The 18,346-nt window shown below is 47.8% G+C and overlaps 1 protein-coding gene across 21 annotated transcripts in view; it reads left to right on the forward strand.

Moving 5' to 3' along the window:
- The first annotated feature begins 2,002 nt into the window (after positions 1-2,002).
- The window catches only part of LOC110491040 (G protein pathway suppressor 2), a 30,259-nt gene continuing 13,915 nt past the window's right edge, over positions 2,003-18,346 (forward strand). For 6 of the 21 annotated variants that reach the window (XM_021564405.3, XM_021564415.3, XM_021564409.3 and 3 more), the window contains exons 1-5: positions 15,432-15,667; positions 17,219-17,336; positions 17,572-17,681; positions 17,775-17,887; positions 18,180-18,259. In XM_021564405.3, the coding sequence (XP_021420080.1) occupies positions 15,662-15,667; positions 17,219-17,336; positions 17,572-17,681; positions 17,775-17,887; positions 18,180-18,259 (427 nt within the window). In that variant the 5' untranslated portion in view covers positions 15,432-15,661. Of the gene's footprint in view, positions 2,378-15,406; positions 15,668-17,218; positions 17,337-17,571; positions 17,682-17,774; positions 17,888-18,179; positions 18,260-18,346 lie in introns of those variants that run through there. The other 15 variants (XM_090201556.1, XM_090201548.1, XM_090201551.1 and 12 more) reach the window with 8 other exon arrangements.

The following is an 18,346-nucleotide window of genomic DNA, read 5'->3' on the forward strand; positions in this document are numbered from 1 at the left end:
AATAATATATCTTATTCAGTGGCAACCCGTCATTCAGGGGGTTTTGAGCTCCACATTTTTTTTTTGTGGGGGATTGCCTGTTTTGCATGATATTTTGGCATTAATACGTGTCACATATCAGTTTGCAAACAATGTAAACAAAAATGTAAAAAATTAAGTTAATAATGCGGAATACAAACATGGTCCAGGGGTTGGTAATGTTCTCTAGCTGCGCAGTGATTGGCTCAGTGTTGTGTCACTCATAGGGGCACCACTGTGCATCACCGCAAAATATATGGGTAGAGCTCGAAAGTTCAAGCCCTTTGGGTGCTGCCATAGAGTTACATTAGAAGTGCCCATCCAAGAAGGCTTACGGTCATTGGACACAGATAAAATGATGTCAAATCACATTATATTTACAGTAGCTTTGCTTGGACTGATCATGTCAACATCATACTTTCAAAATCTTAGCTAGCAAGCTTGACAAGCAGTCATCATCATGCATCAAGTCGATAATCTAATGTCAATTCCTTTTCAATCCTTGTCATATGCCAATACATTAAAGATAAAATGTATCAGTGTCCATCGGCCATTGGACATAAACATTACACAACAAGTTGGAAATCGCAAATTCAACAATGAATGGTTTGGCCTGCTATTCAATGGAGTGGGTGTGTGGTCCAAGTCTGTGTTTAAGGGTCGCTTTTCCAAGCTTAAAAGGATAAACATTCAACACCATGGGCAAGAAAAGGTTGAATACATTGGCCATGTTGTCAATACAGCATGACTTCTGACGCATTCAAGACAACGGCGAACTCTGAAAAAAACTAGCTCCGACTAGGAAAATACGTTTTCAACGGTCATACAACTAGGGATTCCAAGTCGGGAACTAGGGCCTCTTTCTAGAGCTCCGACTAGAAGATCACTGACTTCATGATTCAACCTTGTTCCCAGTTGTCTTGAAAGCACCATAAATGCCAGACTAATGACAAAATTTGCCCACAAGGACCGCCGCACCACTTTCCTGTTCAATTGAGCGCAGCACAACAGGGTGATTCCAAAAATGTCTTCTATGCTGCTACATATATTATGTAATATGCCAGGGAGATACAGTTGAAGTAGGACGTTTGCATACACCTTAGCCAAACTCAGTTTTTCACAATTTCTGACATTTAATCCTAGTAAAAATTCCCTGTCTTAGGTCAGTTAGCTTCTTGAGGGCCAGGGGCAGTGTTTGGAAATTCGGATGACTGACGTGTCCAAAATAAACTGCCTGTTACTCAGGCCCAGAAACTAGGATATGCATATAATTGGTAGTATTGGATAGAAACCACTCTGACGTTTCCAAAACTGTTAACATAATGTCTGTGAGTATAACAGCACTGATATGGTAGGCGAAAACCCGATGAGAATCCATCCGGAATAGTTTTTTTGTTGAGGTGACCACCATTTAAAATGCCTGTCTATGGAAAAAAGAATACCTCCCAGATTGCAGTTCCTATGGCTTCCACTAGATGTCAACAGGCTTTCGAAAGTGTTTCAGGCTTGTTTTTTTTTTAAATAGCTAGAATTTGTAGTTTTTCTAGGTGGCTCTCATTTTGACTCTAGTGGCGCGCGTGGATGACGACGTGCATTTCGTTATTTATCTCCGGTAATGAACATACTATTCTCCGTCTTAACTTGTTGGGGATAGGGGGCAGTATTTTCACTTTGGATGAATTGCGTGCCCATAGTGAACTGCATCCTACTCTGTCCTAGATTACTAATATATGCATATTATTATTACTATTGGATAGAAAACACTGAAGTTTCTGTTTGAATTATGTCTGTGAGTATAACAGAACTCATAGGGCAGGCAATCTTCCAAACAGGAAGTGAAATTCTGAATACATGTCTAATTTCAAGTCATCGCCTATTCACTTACAAATAAGATATGGATCTGGTAGCACTTCCTACGCCTTCCACTAGATGTCCTCATTAAGTAGAACGTGGAATGGAGCTTCTGGTGTGAACTTTGACCGAATGGGAGGGGAAATAGTCACTGTCTTGGCAGAATACAATTTCCCTGTGGCGCATTTGTCTGTTGATATCACCATCGTTCCATTTGGCTGCAGATGAAAACGTATGATCCGGTTGGAACGTTATTGGATATATATGAAAATAACATCCTGAAGATTGATTCTCTACTTAGTTTGACCAGTTTATTCGACCTGGAATATACCTTTTAGAAGTTTTTGTCCGAGTTCTCCTGGACCAGCGTCAGCTTTTGGGCACGTGAGCTGAAAGTGCTAGCAAATGCAGCTAATTGGACACTAGTATTGGACATTATGGAACAAAACAACGATTTATTGTGGAACTAGGACTCCTTGCACTGCATTCTGATGAAAGATCATCAAAGGTAAGGGAATATTTATGATGTCATTTCGTATTTCTGTTGACTCCAACATGGCGGAGAAATATATTTACGTCTGAGCGCTGTCTCAGATTATTGCATGGTCGGATTTTTTCGTAACGTTTAAAAAAAAATCTGACACAGCGGTTGCATTAAGAACCAGTGTATCTTTAATTATATGTAGAACATGTATCTTTAGTCAAAGTTTATGATGAGTATTTCTGTTGCTTTCTATAATTCCTCCGGATATTTTGGAGGCATTTCTGAACATGGCGTCAATGTTGTAATGGAAATTTCCTGTATTACCAAATCATGAGAGAGCAAACCACACACAAGTCAGAGTTATCATAAAGTCCATCTTTAATTATATGAGCTCCATCACAACCCTGTGACTCTCAGATCAATTTGGTGTCTATAAATGAATTCTCTGAGAGTGCTTACACTTAACTGAGATCCTTTATAGCAAAGACACACATAGCCAGACAGCATTGGCAATAAATTATCGTTCAGCTTTGTCTCCTAAACTATGTTCTTATCTCGCTCTTGGTACCACTCAGGACCACAAAACAAAACCTCATTCACTAGCATATATCAAATACACCCCTCCCGGACAAGATCACAGAGACACGGTGACTGGCACACAGACATTGTGGAGCCAAGAGATAATTGGTTCCCCCTCAATCATCCCTTCACATGGTTTAAAATATATGTTTACATATGAAGACAAGCTTGACCTCTCTCCTCTCTGCGGCCCAAGTAACTGAACCCAGGACAGAGAAAGGATAACTGCAAATGGCCACCACTATAGTACAACAAGATACATTCTAAATGAGAAGTAACTCACAAGCATATAATGAAAATAAAACATCTTATCTATGTTACCCAACTATTCTGATTCATCCCCAACAATGTAAACCGAGATTTGTGGATATAAATATGCATATTATCGAACAAAACATAAATGTATTGTGTAACATGTCATATGAGTGTCATCTGATTAAGATTTTCAAAAGGTTAGTGATTCATTTTATCTCTAATCCTGCTTTTGTGACTCTATCTTTGGCTGGGAAAAATGGCTGTGTTTTTTTTTATTTGGTGGTGGTCTAACATAAATATATGTTGTGTTTTCGCTGTAAAACATTTTAAAAATCGGACATGATGGGTAGATGAACAAGATGTTTATCTTTCATTTGCTGTATTGGACTTGTTACAGTTTTTCTCAGTCGCTTTGGTGCATTTCTTAGATAAAAAGTGCAATTCTTGATACTACTTGTACAAATTCCAAATCATCTAGTCACTTGTGCACATCATTACAGCAATGACTTATTCCTTTGAACAAATTGCAATTGATAATGTACAAGTGTCAGCTTTTTTCCACATTATCAATTGCTAATGTCATGTTGATCAAAATATAGTAGATGGTTCTCTGTTGAATAGTCTTACCCCTCAAAACATCTAGGCATTAGTTCCTTGCTTAAGCCATTACACGCAAAATTGTTGAACTATTTGTCATAAACTGTCAAGCATAGTTTTACACATTTCTATTAGACCTTTTGTACAAAAACGTGAATTGATGAATCGTGCAGGTGAAATTGACCCTCACTCATGAAGGAATGTAAAGTGTTAGTTCAACCAACAATCAACCAGTTGTCTAAATTGCTCAAAGGTGCATCTCATGAAGAATCAATTGGCAAGCATATATAGACAGACCACAACACAGAGTTGCAATTTTCCAATAATGGATGGACCAGGAAATGAACAGGGTCAACAGCCAAGAGGAGGAAGAAGAGGAGCAAGGATGCGTGGTGGAAGGCAAAACAGAGGAAGAGGCAGAAGAGGACATAGGCGCATATCTGATGACATAAGGGCCACTATTGTAGACCATGTTGTCAATCATGGCCTTACAATGGCTGAGGCGGGTCGAAGGGTGCAGCCGAATATTGGGAGATCAACCGTGTCCTCAATAGTTCAAATTTTTCGAAGAGAGAACATGTATGTCTACCAATGTACAGTGCACTGTTACTGTATATAAGCAGTATACTGTATACTTCCTACAATGCTTCATATTACAGTAGTCCACTTGTATTTTACAGCATACAGAAATATATTCTATACAGATACATACTGCACCTTACATGCACCCACCTGTATGTTTTACAGTAAAATGTGTGTTCGCATAGTTTTTGTCTATGTGAAAGTGTGCGATGCATCACTGCATTTTTCCCCACATAGGACTACAAGATTACCCCAAACCGGTGGCAGAGGACGCCTTTTCACACCTCAACAGGAGGAGGCTATTTGCACCATCGTCCGAGCAAACAATGCAATGAGACTCAGGGAAATACAAAGGACCATTATAGAAGACAATGTCTTTGAAAACATCCATACGGTTAGCATCTCAACCATCGACAGGGTGCTGCATAGAAACCAGATGAGTATGAAACAGCTGTACTGTGTACCATTCCAAAGGAATGAGCTTACGGTACCAGTATGTACAGGTAAAACATGTATCTATGTAACTACTTTACAGCAACATTTTATAGTGATACATAGTACAGTAAGCATAAACTGCACACATTCCCATTGCTGTGGAAGGAACATGCAATATATGTACATTTTATGTCACTCTTCCTTACCAAAACAAATTCAACTGTGTGTTCTGGGATATAGCGTATAATGGAGTTGGTGTAACGGCGTTCGTCTGTAGGAGGAAGAGAAGCGGACCAAAGCGCAGCGTGGTGGTTATTCATGTTTTAATAAATCACTACACATGAACAAACTAACAAAAACAAGAAATGTGAAACCGCAAAACAGTCCTATCCTGTGACACCAAACACAGTGACAGGAACAATCACCCACAAACACAGTGAAACCCAGGCTACCTAAGTATGATTCTCAATCAGAGACAACTAATGACACCTGCCTCTGATTGAGAACCATACTAGGCCGAAAACATAGAAATGCCCCAAAACATAGAAAAACAAACAGACTGCCCACCCAACTCACGCCCTGACCATACTAAATAAATACAACACAACAGAAATAGAGGTCAGAACGTGACAGTACCCCCCCCCCCAAAGGTGCGGACTCCGGCCGCAAAACCTTGACCTATAGGGGAGGGTCTGGGTGGGCGTCTGTCCGGTGGCGGCTCTGGCGCGGGACGCGGACCCCACTTCACCATTGTCTTAGTCCGCCTTATTGTCCGCCTCCCTGGCTTACTCACCATGGCCACCCCTCTCAATGACCCCACTGGACAGAGGGGCTGCTCGGGACAGAGGGGCAGCTCGGGACAGAGGTGAAGCAGCTGCTCGGGACAGAGGGACAACTGCTCGGGACAGAGGGACAACTGCTCGGGACAGAGGGGCGATAGCAGCTCGGGACAGAGGGGCAGCTGCTCGGGACAGAGGGGCAATAGCAGCTCGGGACAGAGGGGCAGCTGCTCGGGACAGAGGGACAGCTGCTCGGGACAGAGGGACAGCTGCTCGGGACAGAGGGACAGCTGCTCGGGAAAGAGGGACAGCTGCTCGGGACAGAGGGGCGGCAGCAGCTTGGGACAGAGGGGCGACAGCTGCTCTGGACAGAGGGGCAGCTGCTCGGGCGGCCCCTGGCTGACTGACGGCACTGGCGGCCCCTGGCTTACTGGCGGCCCCTGGCTGACTGGCGGCCCCTGGCGGCCCCTGGCTTACTGGCGGCCCCTGGCTTACTGGCGGCCCCTGGCTGACTGGCGGCACTGGCGGCCCCTGGCTGACTGGCGGCCCCTGGCTGACGGGCGGCACTGGCGGCCCCTGGCTGACTGGCGGCCCCTGGCTGACGGGCGGCACTGGCGGCCCCTGGCTGACGGGCGGCACTGGCGGCCCCTGGCTGACGGGCGGCACTGGCGGCTCCTGGCAGACGGGCGGCACTGGCGGCTCCTGGCAGACGGGCGGCACTGGCGGCTCCTGGCAGACGGGCGGCACTGGCGGCTCCTGGCAGACGGGCGGCACTGGCGGCTCCTGGCAGACGGGCGGCACTGGCGGCTCCTGGCAGACGGGCGGCACTGGCGGCTCCTGGCAGACGGGCGGCGCTGGGCAGACGGGCGGCGCTGGCGGCGCTGGGCAGACGGGCGGCACTGGCGGCGCTGGGCAGACGGGCGGCACTGGCGGCGCTGGGCAGACGGGCGGCACTGGCGGCGCTGGGCAGACGGGCGGCACTGGCGGCGCTGGGCAGACGGGCGGCACTGGCGGCGCTGGGCAGACGGGCGGCACTGGCGGCGCTGGGCAGACGGGCGGCACTGGCGGCGCTGGGCAGACGGGCGGCACTGGCGGCGCTGGGCAGACGGGCGGCACTGGCGGCGCTGGGCAGACGGGCGGCACTGGCGGCGCTGGGCAGACGGGCGGCGCTGGGCAGACGGGCGGCACTGGCGGCGCTGGGCAGACGGGCGGCGCTGGGCAGACGGGCGGCGCTGGGCAGACGGGCGGCACTGGCGGCGCTGGAGAGGAGGAAGGCTCTGGAACCGCCGGACTGACGGGCGGCACTGGCGGCGCTGGGCAGACGGGCGGCGTTGGCGGCGCTGGGCTGACGAGCGGCACTGGCGGCGCTGGAGAGGAGGAAGGCTCTGGAAGCGCCGGACTGAGTAGCTCTCGTAGCGCCGAACAGGCGGGAGACTCCGGCAGCGCTGGAGAGGAGGAAGGCTCTGGTAGCGCGGGAGAGGCGGGAGACTCCGGCAGCGCTGGAGAGGAGAGAGCCCCTGCAAGGATGGGCCGGAGAGACAGCCTGGTACGGGGAGCTGCCACCGGAGGGCTGGTGCGTGGAGGTGGTGACGGATAGACCCCGGTTGAATGGTCCCGGTCGCCCTGCCAGTGCGGCGAGGTGGAATAGCCCGCACTGGGCTATGCAGGCGAACCGGGGACACCGTGCGCAAGGCTGGTGCCATGTAAGCCGGCCCAAGGAGACGCACTGGAGACCAGATGCGTAGAGCCGGCTTCATGGCACTTGGCTCGATGCCCACTCTAGCCCGGCCGATACGCGGAGCTGGAATGTACCGCACCGGGCTGTGCACCCGCACTGGGGACACCGTGCGCTCCACAGCATAACACGGTGCCTGCCCGGTCTCTCTAGCCCCCCGGTAACCACAGGAAGTTGGCTCAGGTCTCCTACCTGGCGTAGCCATACTCCCTGTTAGCCCCCCCCCAATAAATTTTTGGGGCTGACTCCCGGGCTTCCTTGCCAACCGTGTTCCCTCATATCGCCGGCTCCTCTCTCCGGCTGCCTCTGCTCTCCTCGCTGCCTCCACCTGTTCCCATGGAAGGCGATCCTTTCCCGCCAGGATCTCCTCCCATGTGTAGCAACCCTTGCCGTCCAACACATCATCCCAAGTCCATTCCTCCTTGTGCCGCTGTTGCCCGTTACCACGCCGCTTGGTCCTGTTGCGGTGGGTGATTCTGTAACGGCGTTCGTCTGTAGGAGGAAGAGAAGCGGACCAAAGCGCAGCGTGGTGGTTATTCATGTTTTAATAAATCACTACACATGAACAAACTAACAAAAACAAGAAATGTGAAACCGCAAAACAGTCCTATCCTGTGACACCAAACACAGTGACAGGAACAATCACCCACAAACACACAGTGAAACCCAGGCTACCTAAGTATGATTCTCAATCAGAGACAACTAATGACACCTGCCTCTGATTGAGAACCATACTAGGCCGAAAACATAGAAATGCCCCAAAACATAGAAAAACAAACAGACTGCCCACCCAACTCACGCCCTGACCATACTAAATAAATACAACACAACAGAAATAGAGGTCAGAACGTGACAGTACCCCCCCCCCCAAAGGTGCGGACTCCGGCCGCAAAACCTTGACCTATAGGGGAGGGTCTGGGTGGGCGTCTGTCCGGTGGCGGCTCTGGCGCGGGACGCGGACCCCACTTCACCATTGTCTTAGTCCGCCTTATTGTCCGCCTCCCTGGCTTACTCACCATGGCCACCCCTCTCAATGACCCCACTGGACAGAGGGGCTGCTCGGGACAGAGGGGCAGCTCGGGACAGAGGTGAAGCAGCTGCTCGGGACAGAGGGACAACTGCTCGGGACAGAGGGACAACTGCTCGGGACAGAGGGGCGATAGCAGCTCGGGACAGAGGGGCAGCTGCTCGGGACAGAGGGGCAATAGCAGCTCGGGACAGAGGGGCAGCTGCTCGGGACAGAGGGACAGCTGCTCGGGACAGAGGGACAGCTGCTCGGGACAGAGGGACAGCTGCTCGGGACAGAGGGACAGCTGCTCGGGACAGAGGGGCGGCAGCAGCTTGGGACAGAGGGGCGACAGCTGCTCTGGACAGAGGGGCAGCTGCTCGGGCGGCCCCTGGCTGACTGACGCCACTGGCGGCCCCTGGCTTACTGGCGGCCCCTGGCTGACTGGCGGCCCCTGGCGGCCCCTGGCTTACTGGCGGCCCCTGGCTTACTGGCGGCCCCTGGCTGACTGGCGGCACTGGCGGCCGCTGGCTGACTGGCGGCCCCTGGCTGACGGGCGGCACTGGCGGCCCCTGGCTGACTGGCGGCCCCTGGCTGACGGGCGGCACTGGCGGCCCCTGGCTGACGGGCGGCACTGGCGGCCCCTGGCTGACGGGCGGCACTGGCGGCTCCTGGCAGACGGGCGGCACTGGCGGCTCCTGGCAGACGGGCGGCACTGGCGGCTCCTGGCAGACGGGCGGCACTGGCGGCTCCTGGCAGACGGGCGGCACTGGCGGCTCCTGGCAGACGGGCGGCACTGGCGGCTCCTGGCAGACGGGCGGCGCTGGGCAGACGGGCGGCGCTGGCGGCGCTGGGCAGACGGGCGGCACTGGCGGCGCTGGGCAGACGGGCGGCACTGGCGGCGCTGGGCAGACGGGCGGCACTGGCGGCGCTGGGCAGACGGGCGGCACTGGTGGCGCTGGGCAGACGGGCGGCACTGGCGGCGCTGGGCAGACGGGCGGCACTGGCGGCGCTGGGCAGACGGGCGGCACTGGCGGCGCTGGGCAGACGGGCGGCACTGGCGGCGCTGGGCAGACGGGCGGCACTGGCGGCGCTGGGCAGACGGGCGGCGCTGGGCAGACGGGCGGCACTGGCGGCGCTGGGCAGACGGGCGGCGCTGGGCAGACGGGCGGCACTGGCGGCGCTGGGCAGACGGGCGGCGCTGGGCAGACGGGCGGCACTGGCGGCGCTGGGCAGACGGGCGGCACTGGCGGCGCTGGAGAGGAGGAAGGCTCTGGAACCGCCGGACTGACGGGCGGCACTGGCGGCGCTGGGCAGACGGGCGGCGTTGGCGGCGCTGGGCTGACGAGCGGCACTGGCGGCGCTGGAGAGGAGGAAGGCTCTGGAAGCGCCGGACTGAGTAGCTCTCGTAGCGCCGAACAGGCGGGAGACTCCGGCAGCGCTGGAGAGGAGGAAGGCTCTGGTAGCGCGGGAGAGGCGGGAGACTCCGGCAGCGCTGGAGAGGAGAGAGCCCCTGCAAGGATGGGCCGGAGAGACAGCCTGGTACGGGGAGCTGCCACCGGAGGGCTGGTGCGTGGAGGTGGTGACGGATAGACCCCGGTTGAATGGTCCCGGTCGCCCTGCCAGTGCGGCGAGGTGGAATAGCCCGCACTGGGCTATGCAGGCGAACCGGGGACACCGTGCGCAAGGCTGGTGCCATGTAAGCCGGCCCAAGGAGACGCACTGGAGACCAGATGCGTAGAGCCGGCTTCATGGCACTTGGCTCGATGCCCACTCTAGCCCGGCCGATACGCGGAGCTGGAATGTACCGCACCGGGCTGTGCACCCGCACTGGGGACACCGTGCGCTCCACAGCATAACACGGTGCCTGCCCGGTCTCTCTAGCCCCCCGGTAACCACAGGAAGTTGGCTCAGGTCTCCTACCTGGCGTAGCCATACTCCCTGTTAGCCCCCCCCCAATAAATTTTTGGGGCTGACTCCCGGGCTTCCTTGCCAACCGTGTTCCCTCATATCGCCGGCTCCTCTCTCCGGCTGCCTCTGCTCTCCTCGCTGCCTCCACCTGTTCCCATGGAAGGCGATCCTTTCCCGCCAGGATCTCCTCCCATGTGTAGCAACCCTTGCCGTCCAACACATCATCCCAAGTCCATTCCTCCTTGTGCCGCTGTTGCCCGTTACCACGCCGCTTGGTCCTGTTGCGGTGGGTGATTCTGTAACGGCGTTCGTCTGTAGGAGGAAGAGAAGCGGACCAAAGCGCAGCGTGGTGGTTATTCATGTTTTAATAAATCACTACACATGAACAAACTAACAAAAACAAGAAATGTGAAACCGCAAAACAGTCCTATCCTGTGACACCAAACACAGTGACAGGAACAATCACCCACAAACACACAGTGAAACCCAGGCTACCTAAGTATGATTCTCAATCAGAGACAACTAATGACACCTGCCTCTGATTGAGAACCATACTAGGCCGAAAACATAGAAATGCCCCAAAACATAGAAAAAACAAACATAGACTGCCCACCCAACTCACGCCCTGACCATACTAAATAAATACAACACAACAGAAATAGAGGTCAGAACGTGACAGTTGGACTCAAGTGAACCCTCTCACAACTTTGTATACGTGGATGAGGCTGGCTTCAACCTGACCAAATGCAGAAGGCGGGGTCGGAATATCATCGGTCACAGAGCTACTGTGGATTTGCCAGGCCAACGGGGAGGAAATATCACCATGTGTGCTGCTATTTCGGAGCATGGTGTCCTAACCCATATCCCCCTTATAGGGCCATACAATACCCAGCATCTACTCAACTTTTTAGAGACTCTCTACAGGGCTATCATCCCTGATTATGAGAGGGGTCTGTTTAGAGGGGATTTGCCAAAGTATGTGGTTATTTGTGATAATGTGAGTTTCCATCAATCAAACATCATAAGGCAATGGTTTGTGACCCACCCGAGGATGCTGATAGAATTCCTCCCACCTTATTCACCATTCCTTAACCCAATTGAGGAGTTATTTTCAGCATGGAGGTGGAAGGTGTACGATCGTCAGCCACACACACAGATGACCCTGCTAGCTGCAATGGATGCAGCATGTGAGGACATCACAGTAGACGCCTGCAGAGGATGGATAAGGCATTCCAAAATATTCTTTCCACGTTGCATTGGAAGGGAAAATATCCAGTGTGATGTGGATGAGAATATGTGGGCCGAAAGACGTCTGGATGTGTAGAGACAGCACAACAGTGCTGCGGGCAAGGTTGTGCCTTAGGGGTGGTTTCCTGTGTTTCTTCTCATTTCATTTTTTTTCCCTTTGTGCCCCTTGGGTTGTCCAGTCTTTTTCAATCAATAACCCACATACAGTAATATGCAAATAGTACTGTTGAAATTGATATATGTCATAGAAGTGCAGCCTTGTGCATTTTCAATACAGTAACTGTCATCCAAACTGTAGCCTAAGTTTACATCAGGTAATACTGTCAAAGTACACAGTTACATTGACAACATGCCTAAACATTTTGACGACCTTGTTCGTGAACAATGACTCAATTACTTATCATTCTGATGACACTGACATGATCATTGGCATGAATATTTACTTTTGAGAGATGTACTAAGGATTTTTTGTGACTGACTAGCTTTAGAAACATATCTATTGTATATTGCAGTTTGTACAAATTGTTCTGAGAAATGCGCTTATTATTTTGCACATGTTAGGGATGATGTGAAAAATGCACCAAAGCGACTGAGAAAAACTGTAAAGTGGCAACACACGGTGAAGGCTCCGTGCAGGATTTCGCCACACTCCTCCCCCCATGAAAAAACAACCTATCAGGGCCAGCGGGAAAGTCAAATCAAATCAAATGTTATTGGTCACATACACATGGTTAGCAGATGTTATCGCGAGTGTAGCGAAATGCTTATGCTTCTAGATCTGACAGTGCAGCAGTATCTAACAGGTAATATCTAAGAATTCAACAACAAAACCTAATATCTTACAAATTCCACAACAAAATCTAATACACACAATCAAGTAAAGGAATGGGATGAGAATATATAAGTATAAAATATATGGATGAGCAGTGACAGTAAAGAATAGATGGTGAAGGACACAGTGTACAGTATAAACATATTAGATGAGTAATGTGAGATATGTAAACATTCTTAAAGTGGTGTTATTAAAGTGACTAGTTTTCCATTTATTAAAGTGGCCAATGATATCAAGTCTGTAAGCCTTGTCCCTCCTTTCCCCAGGAAAAGTTGTGCCCCTGTTAATATCATTGCACTGTTTGCAAGGACAGCTTTATTGCAAGTAGGCATTTAATTGTATTGTGTAGCTAAGCTTATGCTGTATCATAAATAAACTTTGATTTGACTAGCTTATCTACCCTATTATAGAATAAAATAAAAACAAGAGAGATGAACTATCAATTCATATAATTAATTTGCATAGATTAAACATGCTATCAAATGAATTGACCAAGTAGTGAACTTAAATCATTACTATGTAGAATTGTAGGAAATTGAATTTAAAACAACCATAAAATCAAGCTTTTGGTGAGGTGTATTCATGCATCTCAATAAACTACAGTGCCTTGCGAAAGTATTCGGCCCCCTTGAACTTTGCAACCTTTTGCCACATTTCAGGCTTCAAACATAAAGATATAAAACTGTATTTTTTTGTGAAGAATCAACAACAAGTGGGACACAATCATGAAGTGGAACGACATTTATTGGATATTTCAAACTTTTTTAACAAATCAAAAACTGAAAAATTGGGCGTGCAAAATTATTCAGCCCCCTTAAGTTAATACTTTGTTGCGCCACCTTTTGCTGCGATTACAGCTGTAAGTCGCTTGGGGTATGTCTCTATCAGTTTTGCACATCGAGAGACTTACATTTTTTCCCATTCCTCCTTGCAAAACAGCTCGAGCTCAGTGAGGTTGGATGGAGAGCATTTGTGAACAGCAGTTTTCAGTTCTTTCCACAGATTCTCGATTGGAGGGTCTGGACTTTGACTTGGCCATTCTAACACCTGGATATGTTTATTTTTGAACCATTCCATTGTAGATTTTGCTTTATGTTTTGGATCATTGTCTTGTTGGAAGACAAATCTCCGTCCCAGTCTCAGGTCTTTTGCAGACTCCATCAGGTTTCCTTCCAGAATGGTCCTGTATTTGGCTCCATCCATCTTCCCATCAATTTTAACCATCTTCCCTGTCCCTGCTGAAGAAAAGCAGGCCCAAACCATGATGCTGCCACCACCATGTTTGACAGTGGGGATGGTGTGTTGCTTTTACGCCAAACACAACGTTTTGCATTGTTGCCAAAAAGTTCAATTTTGGTTTCATCTGACCAGAGCACCTTCTTCCACATGTTTGGTGTGTCTCCCAGGTGGCTTGTGGCAAACTTTAAACTACACTTTTTATGGATATCTTTAAGAAATGGCTTTCTTCTTGCCACTCTTCCATAAAGGCCAGATTTGTGCAATATACGACTGATTGTTGTCCTATGGACAGAGTCTCCCACCTCAGCTGTAGATCTCTGCAGTTCATCCAGAGTGATCATGGGCCTCTTGGCTGCATCTCTGATCAGTCTTCTCCTTGTATGAGCTGAAAGTTTAGAGGGACGGCCAGGTCTTGGTAGATTTGCAGTGGTCTGATACTCCTTCCATTTCAATATTATCGCTTGCACAGTGCTCCATGGGATGTTTAAAGCTTGGGAAATATTTTTGTATCCAAATCCGGCTTTAAACTTCTTCACAACAGTATCTCGGACCTGCCTGGTGTGTTCCTTGTTCTTCATGATGCTCTCTGCGCTTTTAACGGACCTCTGAGACTATCACAGTGCAGGTGCATTTATACGGAGACTTGATTACACACAGGTGGATTGTATTTATCATCATTAGTCATTTAGGTCAACATTGGATCATTCAGAGATCCTCACTGAACTTCTGGAGAGAGTTTGCTGCACTGAAAGTAAAGGGGCTGAATAATTTTGCACGCCCAATTTTTCAGTTTTTGATTTGTTAAAAAAGTTTGAAATATCCAATAAATGTCGTTCCACATCATGATTGTGTCCCACTTGTTGTTGATTCTTCACAAAAAAATACAGTTTTAGATCTTTATGTTTGAAGCCTGAAATGTGGCAAAAGGTCGCAAAGTTCAAAGGGGCCGAATACTTTCGCAAGGCACTGTATTTATTTGTTTTGTCATTCTATTGTTTTTCATGGAATTTTTGTGGTAATTAAATAGCATTTATTTATAATTTTTGATAATACCTTTCCCAGAAATAGTTTTACCAGCTCTGTGCATTCTCAAATTGAAAAGGGTGAGGGAGCGCTGCTCTTCCGCACTCCGACAGCACTACACCCCTGGGTATGAGTTGAGAAACATGCCTATTTTGTAATGACACAATTTAAAAGCTATACGATATTAAGAACAAGTTAATTATCTATATTCTCTGAAAATATTTGTAATATTGAGTTTTGTTTAATGTAATTCATGCTGGGTTTTTGAGCTAGCGCCCAATTGACTCCCATTCACTTCTTGTGGGATTCTACAGAGAATGCACTGCATAGCCCATTGTTAACTTGTTAACGCACGGGCAATGTACACAATGGACGTTAATACGATTCCAAGTTACAATTTATTGCCATCTCCTCAAAAGTGGGGTAGCAGTAAATGTAAAAGTTAACCAACTGAAGTGGAAGAATCCAGCAGTGTTTGTGATGCTCGTTGTTTGGTGCGACGCAGACAGGGTGGCAGGGTGAGTTTTGATGTTGAGCCTTTGCCAGACAAAGTGATGTTAGGATATATAAAGTTATCCTGTACGAGCTTTTGTGGTGATGTCCCATCCTTTCAAGTTGTTGGCATGTGGTAGGACTAAATATATTTAAATAGTAGAGTAATGTGGTGCAATTTTAACTGTATTTATTTATTCCATTATTTTTTTTGTGAGTGTAGTGTTAGAGATGATAGGGTATTTGTTTATTTTTATTTTTTATAGCGAAGTATAAAGGTACTCCAGTCTAGTAGGTGGCGGTCATGCAACAATTTGGATGCCAACCGCCGTTAAACCTCAAAGAAGAAGAAGAAGGGTTCATGCACATTTAACGTGTGTTTGCGGACCGCTACAACACCATAGAAGAAGACCTCTTCCGTTTTGTTCAGTTTGGGTTCCTAGTGAATACACCCAACTTGTGTCAACATTGGGCTTTTTTTTTTTTTTTTTTTTACGTTTTACCTGCAAACCAGCCTAACAAAGACATATTTTCTGACAAGGAAAAAGTGCGTTTTGAGGAGATTCCACGCAATTGTATTGCAAGACTGCTAGATATGCGAGTATGTGCAGTTTAGCTAGCTAGCTAAACTGACGTTGAATTATTGATGCTAAATCGGGATTTGCTTTGCAAATGTGTTTAGCTAGCTAGCTCACTATAGAGTCAGCCTTGGCGTATGTTATTTAAAAGTAGACAGATCACTGACTTTTCAAATCAATATCGCTAGTTAATGCTAAACTGCTAGTGTGAGATTACCTACAGGGTAACATAGCCAGCTTGTAAGTAATACAAGCTAGCTAACGCGTAATATTTCTAACGGGTTGTTAGCCAGTGGCAGCTAACTAGCGATACAATTTAGACTAATGTATTATTGACTAACGTTATAATTGGTAATTATTAGACTTAAATAGGGTAGATCGAGGATGTGATTATGATTTTTTGATAGCGGTACAGGTAGGCCTAAGAGTTTCCCGTTTGTCCGGTACAACTGCAGTCCTTCCGTGGGGTGATGAAATTCATACTTTTAATAAACACGTCCAGTCATCAATACTCAACTCTGCGTCGATATAAGAGAACAGAGTTGAGCGTTCCTCAGCTGCTTAAATTCCTGACTTGGAAGACGCAACACGTCTTCTAGACTTCCATGTCTAGTTGCAGGGAGTTCGTTTGAATTGAGAAAATACTATATTATTAAATATGTTGCTCCATTTCGTAATCCAACAATGTGTACGCAGCCATCTTTTCTATGTCAAATCTGATCGTTGATCGAGACAGGTTAGTGTCATGACATGCAGCACTTTGGGGTGGGACACCCACCTGTCTCAATCGATGACAGAATATTTTAAATAGACAAGATGGTGGCGTATGCATTGTTGGATTACTTAATGGAGCAAAACAATTTTTAAATTTAATAACCAAGCATTTTCTAAATTCAAACAAACCCCCTGTTACTAGACATGGAAATATAGAAGATGTGTTGTCTTACAAGTTGGGAATTGAAGTATCGCCACATAAAAGTTGGTCTCAAATTCTCAGCACTATTATTTATACTACTGTGTAACTGCTGTATGGAAGTGTTCACATATCACCGCTTTTTCAAAGTGTAGCTACTGACAGTTGAGCTAGTCAGACATATTTTAGCTGGCTCTGGACATGGCTAGCTAACTGAATATATTATTATAATGTAGGTTAAAGTTTCGAGAGTTCGGGACTTTATAGTTATATGAGCATTTTTGTCAAAATTGAGTTATTGACATGCCTTGTTCTGTTCAATGTTCGACCTATATAGTACTCTAAATACCCCTAATTAATGTTAAGGTCAAATTAATACAGTATAAAAAATTGCATAAACTGTTGAAACCAAAGATGGATCGGAATGTTAAAGCCAGTTATCTCAATCATGTTTTTGCAGATAGAACCTTGTAGTCCTAAGCTCTCGCTCCATTTCTGCTGTTGTGATCTAATTATTAGGGACTTTATCATAACAGCCTGATTGAGCATTGTATTGTTTGATTAATGAAGGACTGTGGTAGGTAAATGGATGTAAACATACAATATGTCAGTGGTGATTATTGTGCTCACTTTCATCCTGTGTCAATCTGTCTGTTCTTAGCTGGCCCCACCAATTCCTACCATCATGCCTGCTCTACTAGAGAGGCCCAAACTGTCCAATGCCATGGCACGTGCCCTGCACAAACACATCATGCGAGAGCGAGACCGCAAGAGACAAGGTAAGAACGAACCCTCTCTACCCAATGACACTGGTAGTTTGCAAACTCCAACAAAGTTGCAGGTAACACGCTGATATCAGCTCCTGAGCAAGGTAGTTAACCCACTGTTCCCCGTATTCAGAGGGGTTGGGTTAAATGCAGAATCCACGTTTCAGTTGAATGCATTCAGTTGTACAACTGATTAGGTATCCCCCTTTCCTATTCTGTAACCCTCTCACCCAACCTTGTGTCACAGAGGAGGAAGAAGTAGACAAAATGATGGAGCAGAAGCAGAAGGAGGAGGAGGAAAGGAAGAGAAAGAAAGAGGTGGAAGAGAGAATGTCTTTAGATGAGACGAAAGAGCAGGTGAGTTATTGAGCTCTTTAGTGCCTCACTCTCTCTTTCGGGGTTCCTCTTACTTAACTCCTCTTTATTTTTGTCCCTCTTTCTCTCCCTTAGATCATGAAGATGGGGGAGAAGCTACAGGGGCTACAAGAAGAGAAACACCAGCTCTTCCTCCAGTTGAAGAAAGTGCTCCATGAGGAGGAGAAGAGACGGAGGAAAGAACAGAGGTAAAGGCTCTGGAGGTCTTGAAAAATCCTTATCCCTAGCATGGTGGTCCCAGATCTGGTCCCAGATCTGTTTTGCAAACATCTATGGTTGTTGTTGAAAGCACATGCATACAGCACATACAGATCAGGCACCACCAGGCTAACGCATTCCCCAGCAACCTACGTATGTTATTGGCGTTTTATATGAAAGTCAGTCCTGTTTGCTGATAAACTAGCATTAACATTGTTACTATACTCACACATTGTGACTATGGACGATATCTTACTTTCTTTCCCCAATGTTTTCTTGTAGTGACATGACAACCCTGACATCTGCTACGTACCAGCCCAGCATGGCTATCCACTCAGGACAACATCTGCTCAGCATGCAAGGTAATTCACACTGATTGATATAATACAAGCGTAATTGTCTATACACACATACTGTTAGTTGTACTATGCACATTACCAGCCTCCCTC

This window comes from Oncorhynchus mykiss, chromosome 2 (assembly GCF_057628025.1).
Source record: "Oncorhynchus mykiss isolate SJ-2025 chromosome 2, ASM5762802v1, whole genome shotgun sequence".
In the NCBI taxonomy this organism is placed as follows: Eukaryota; Metazoa; Chordata; class Actinopteri; order Salmoniformes; family Salmonidae; genus Oncorhynchus; species Oncorhynchus mykiss.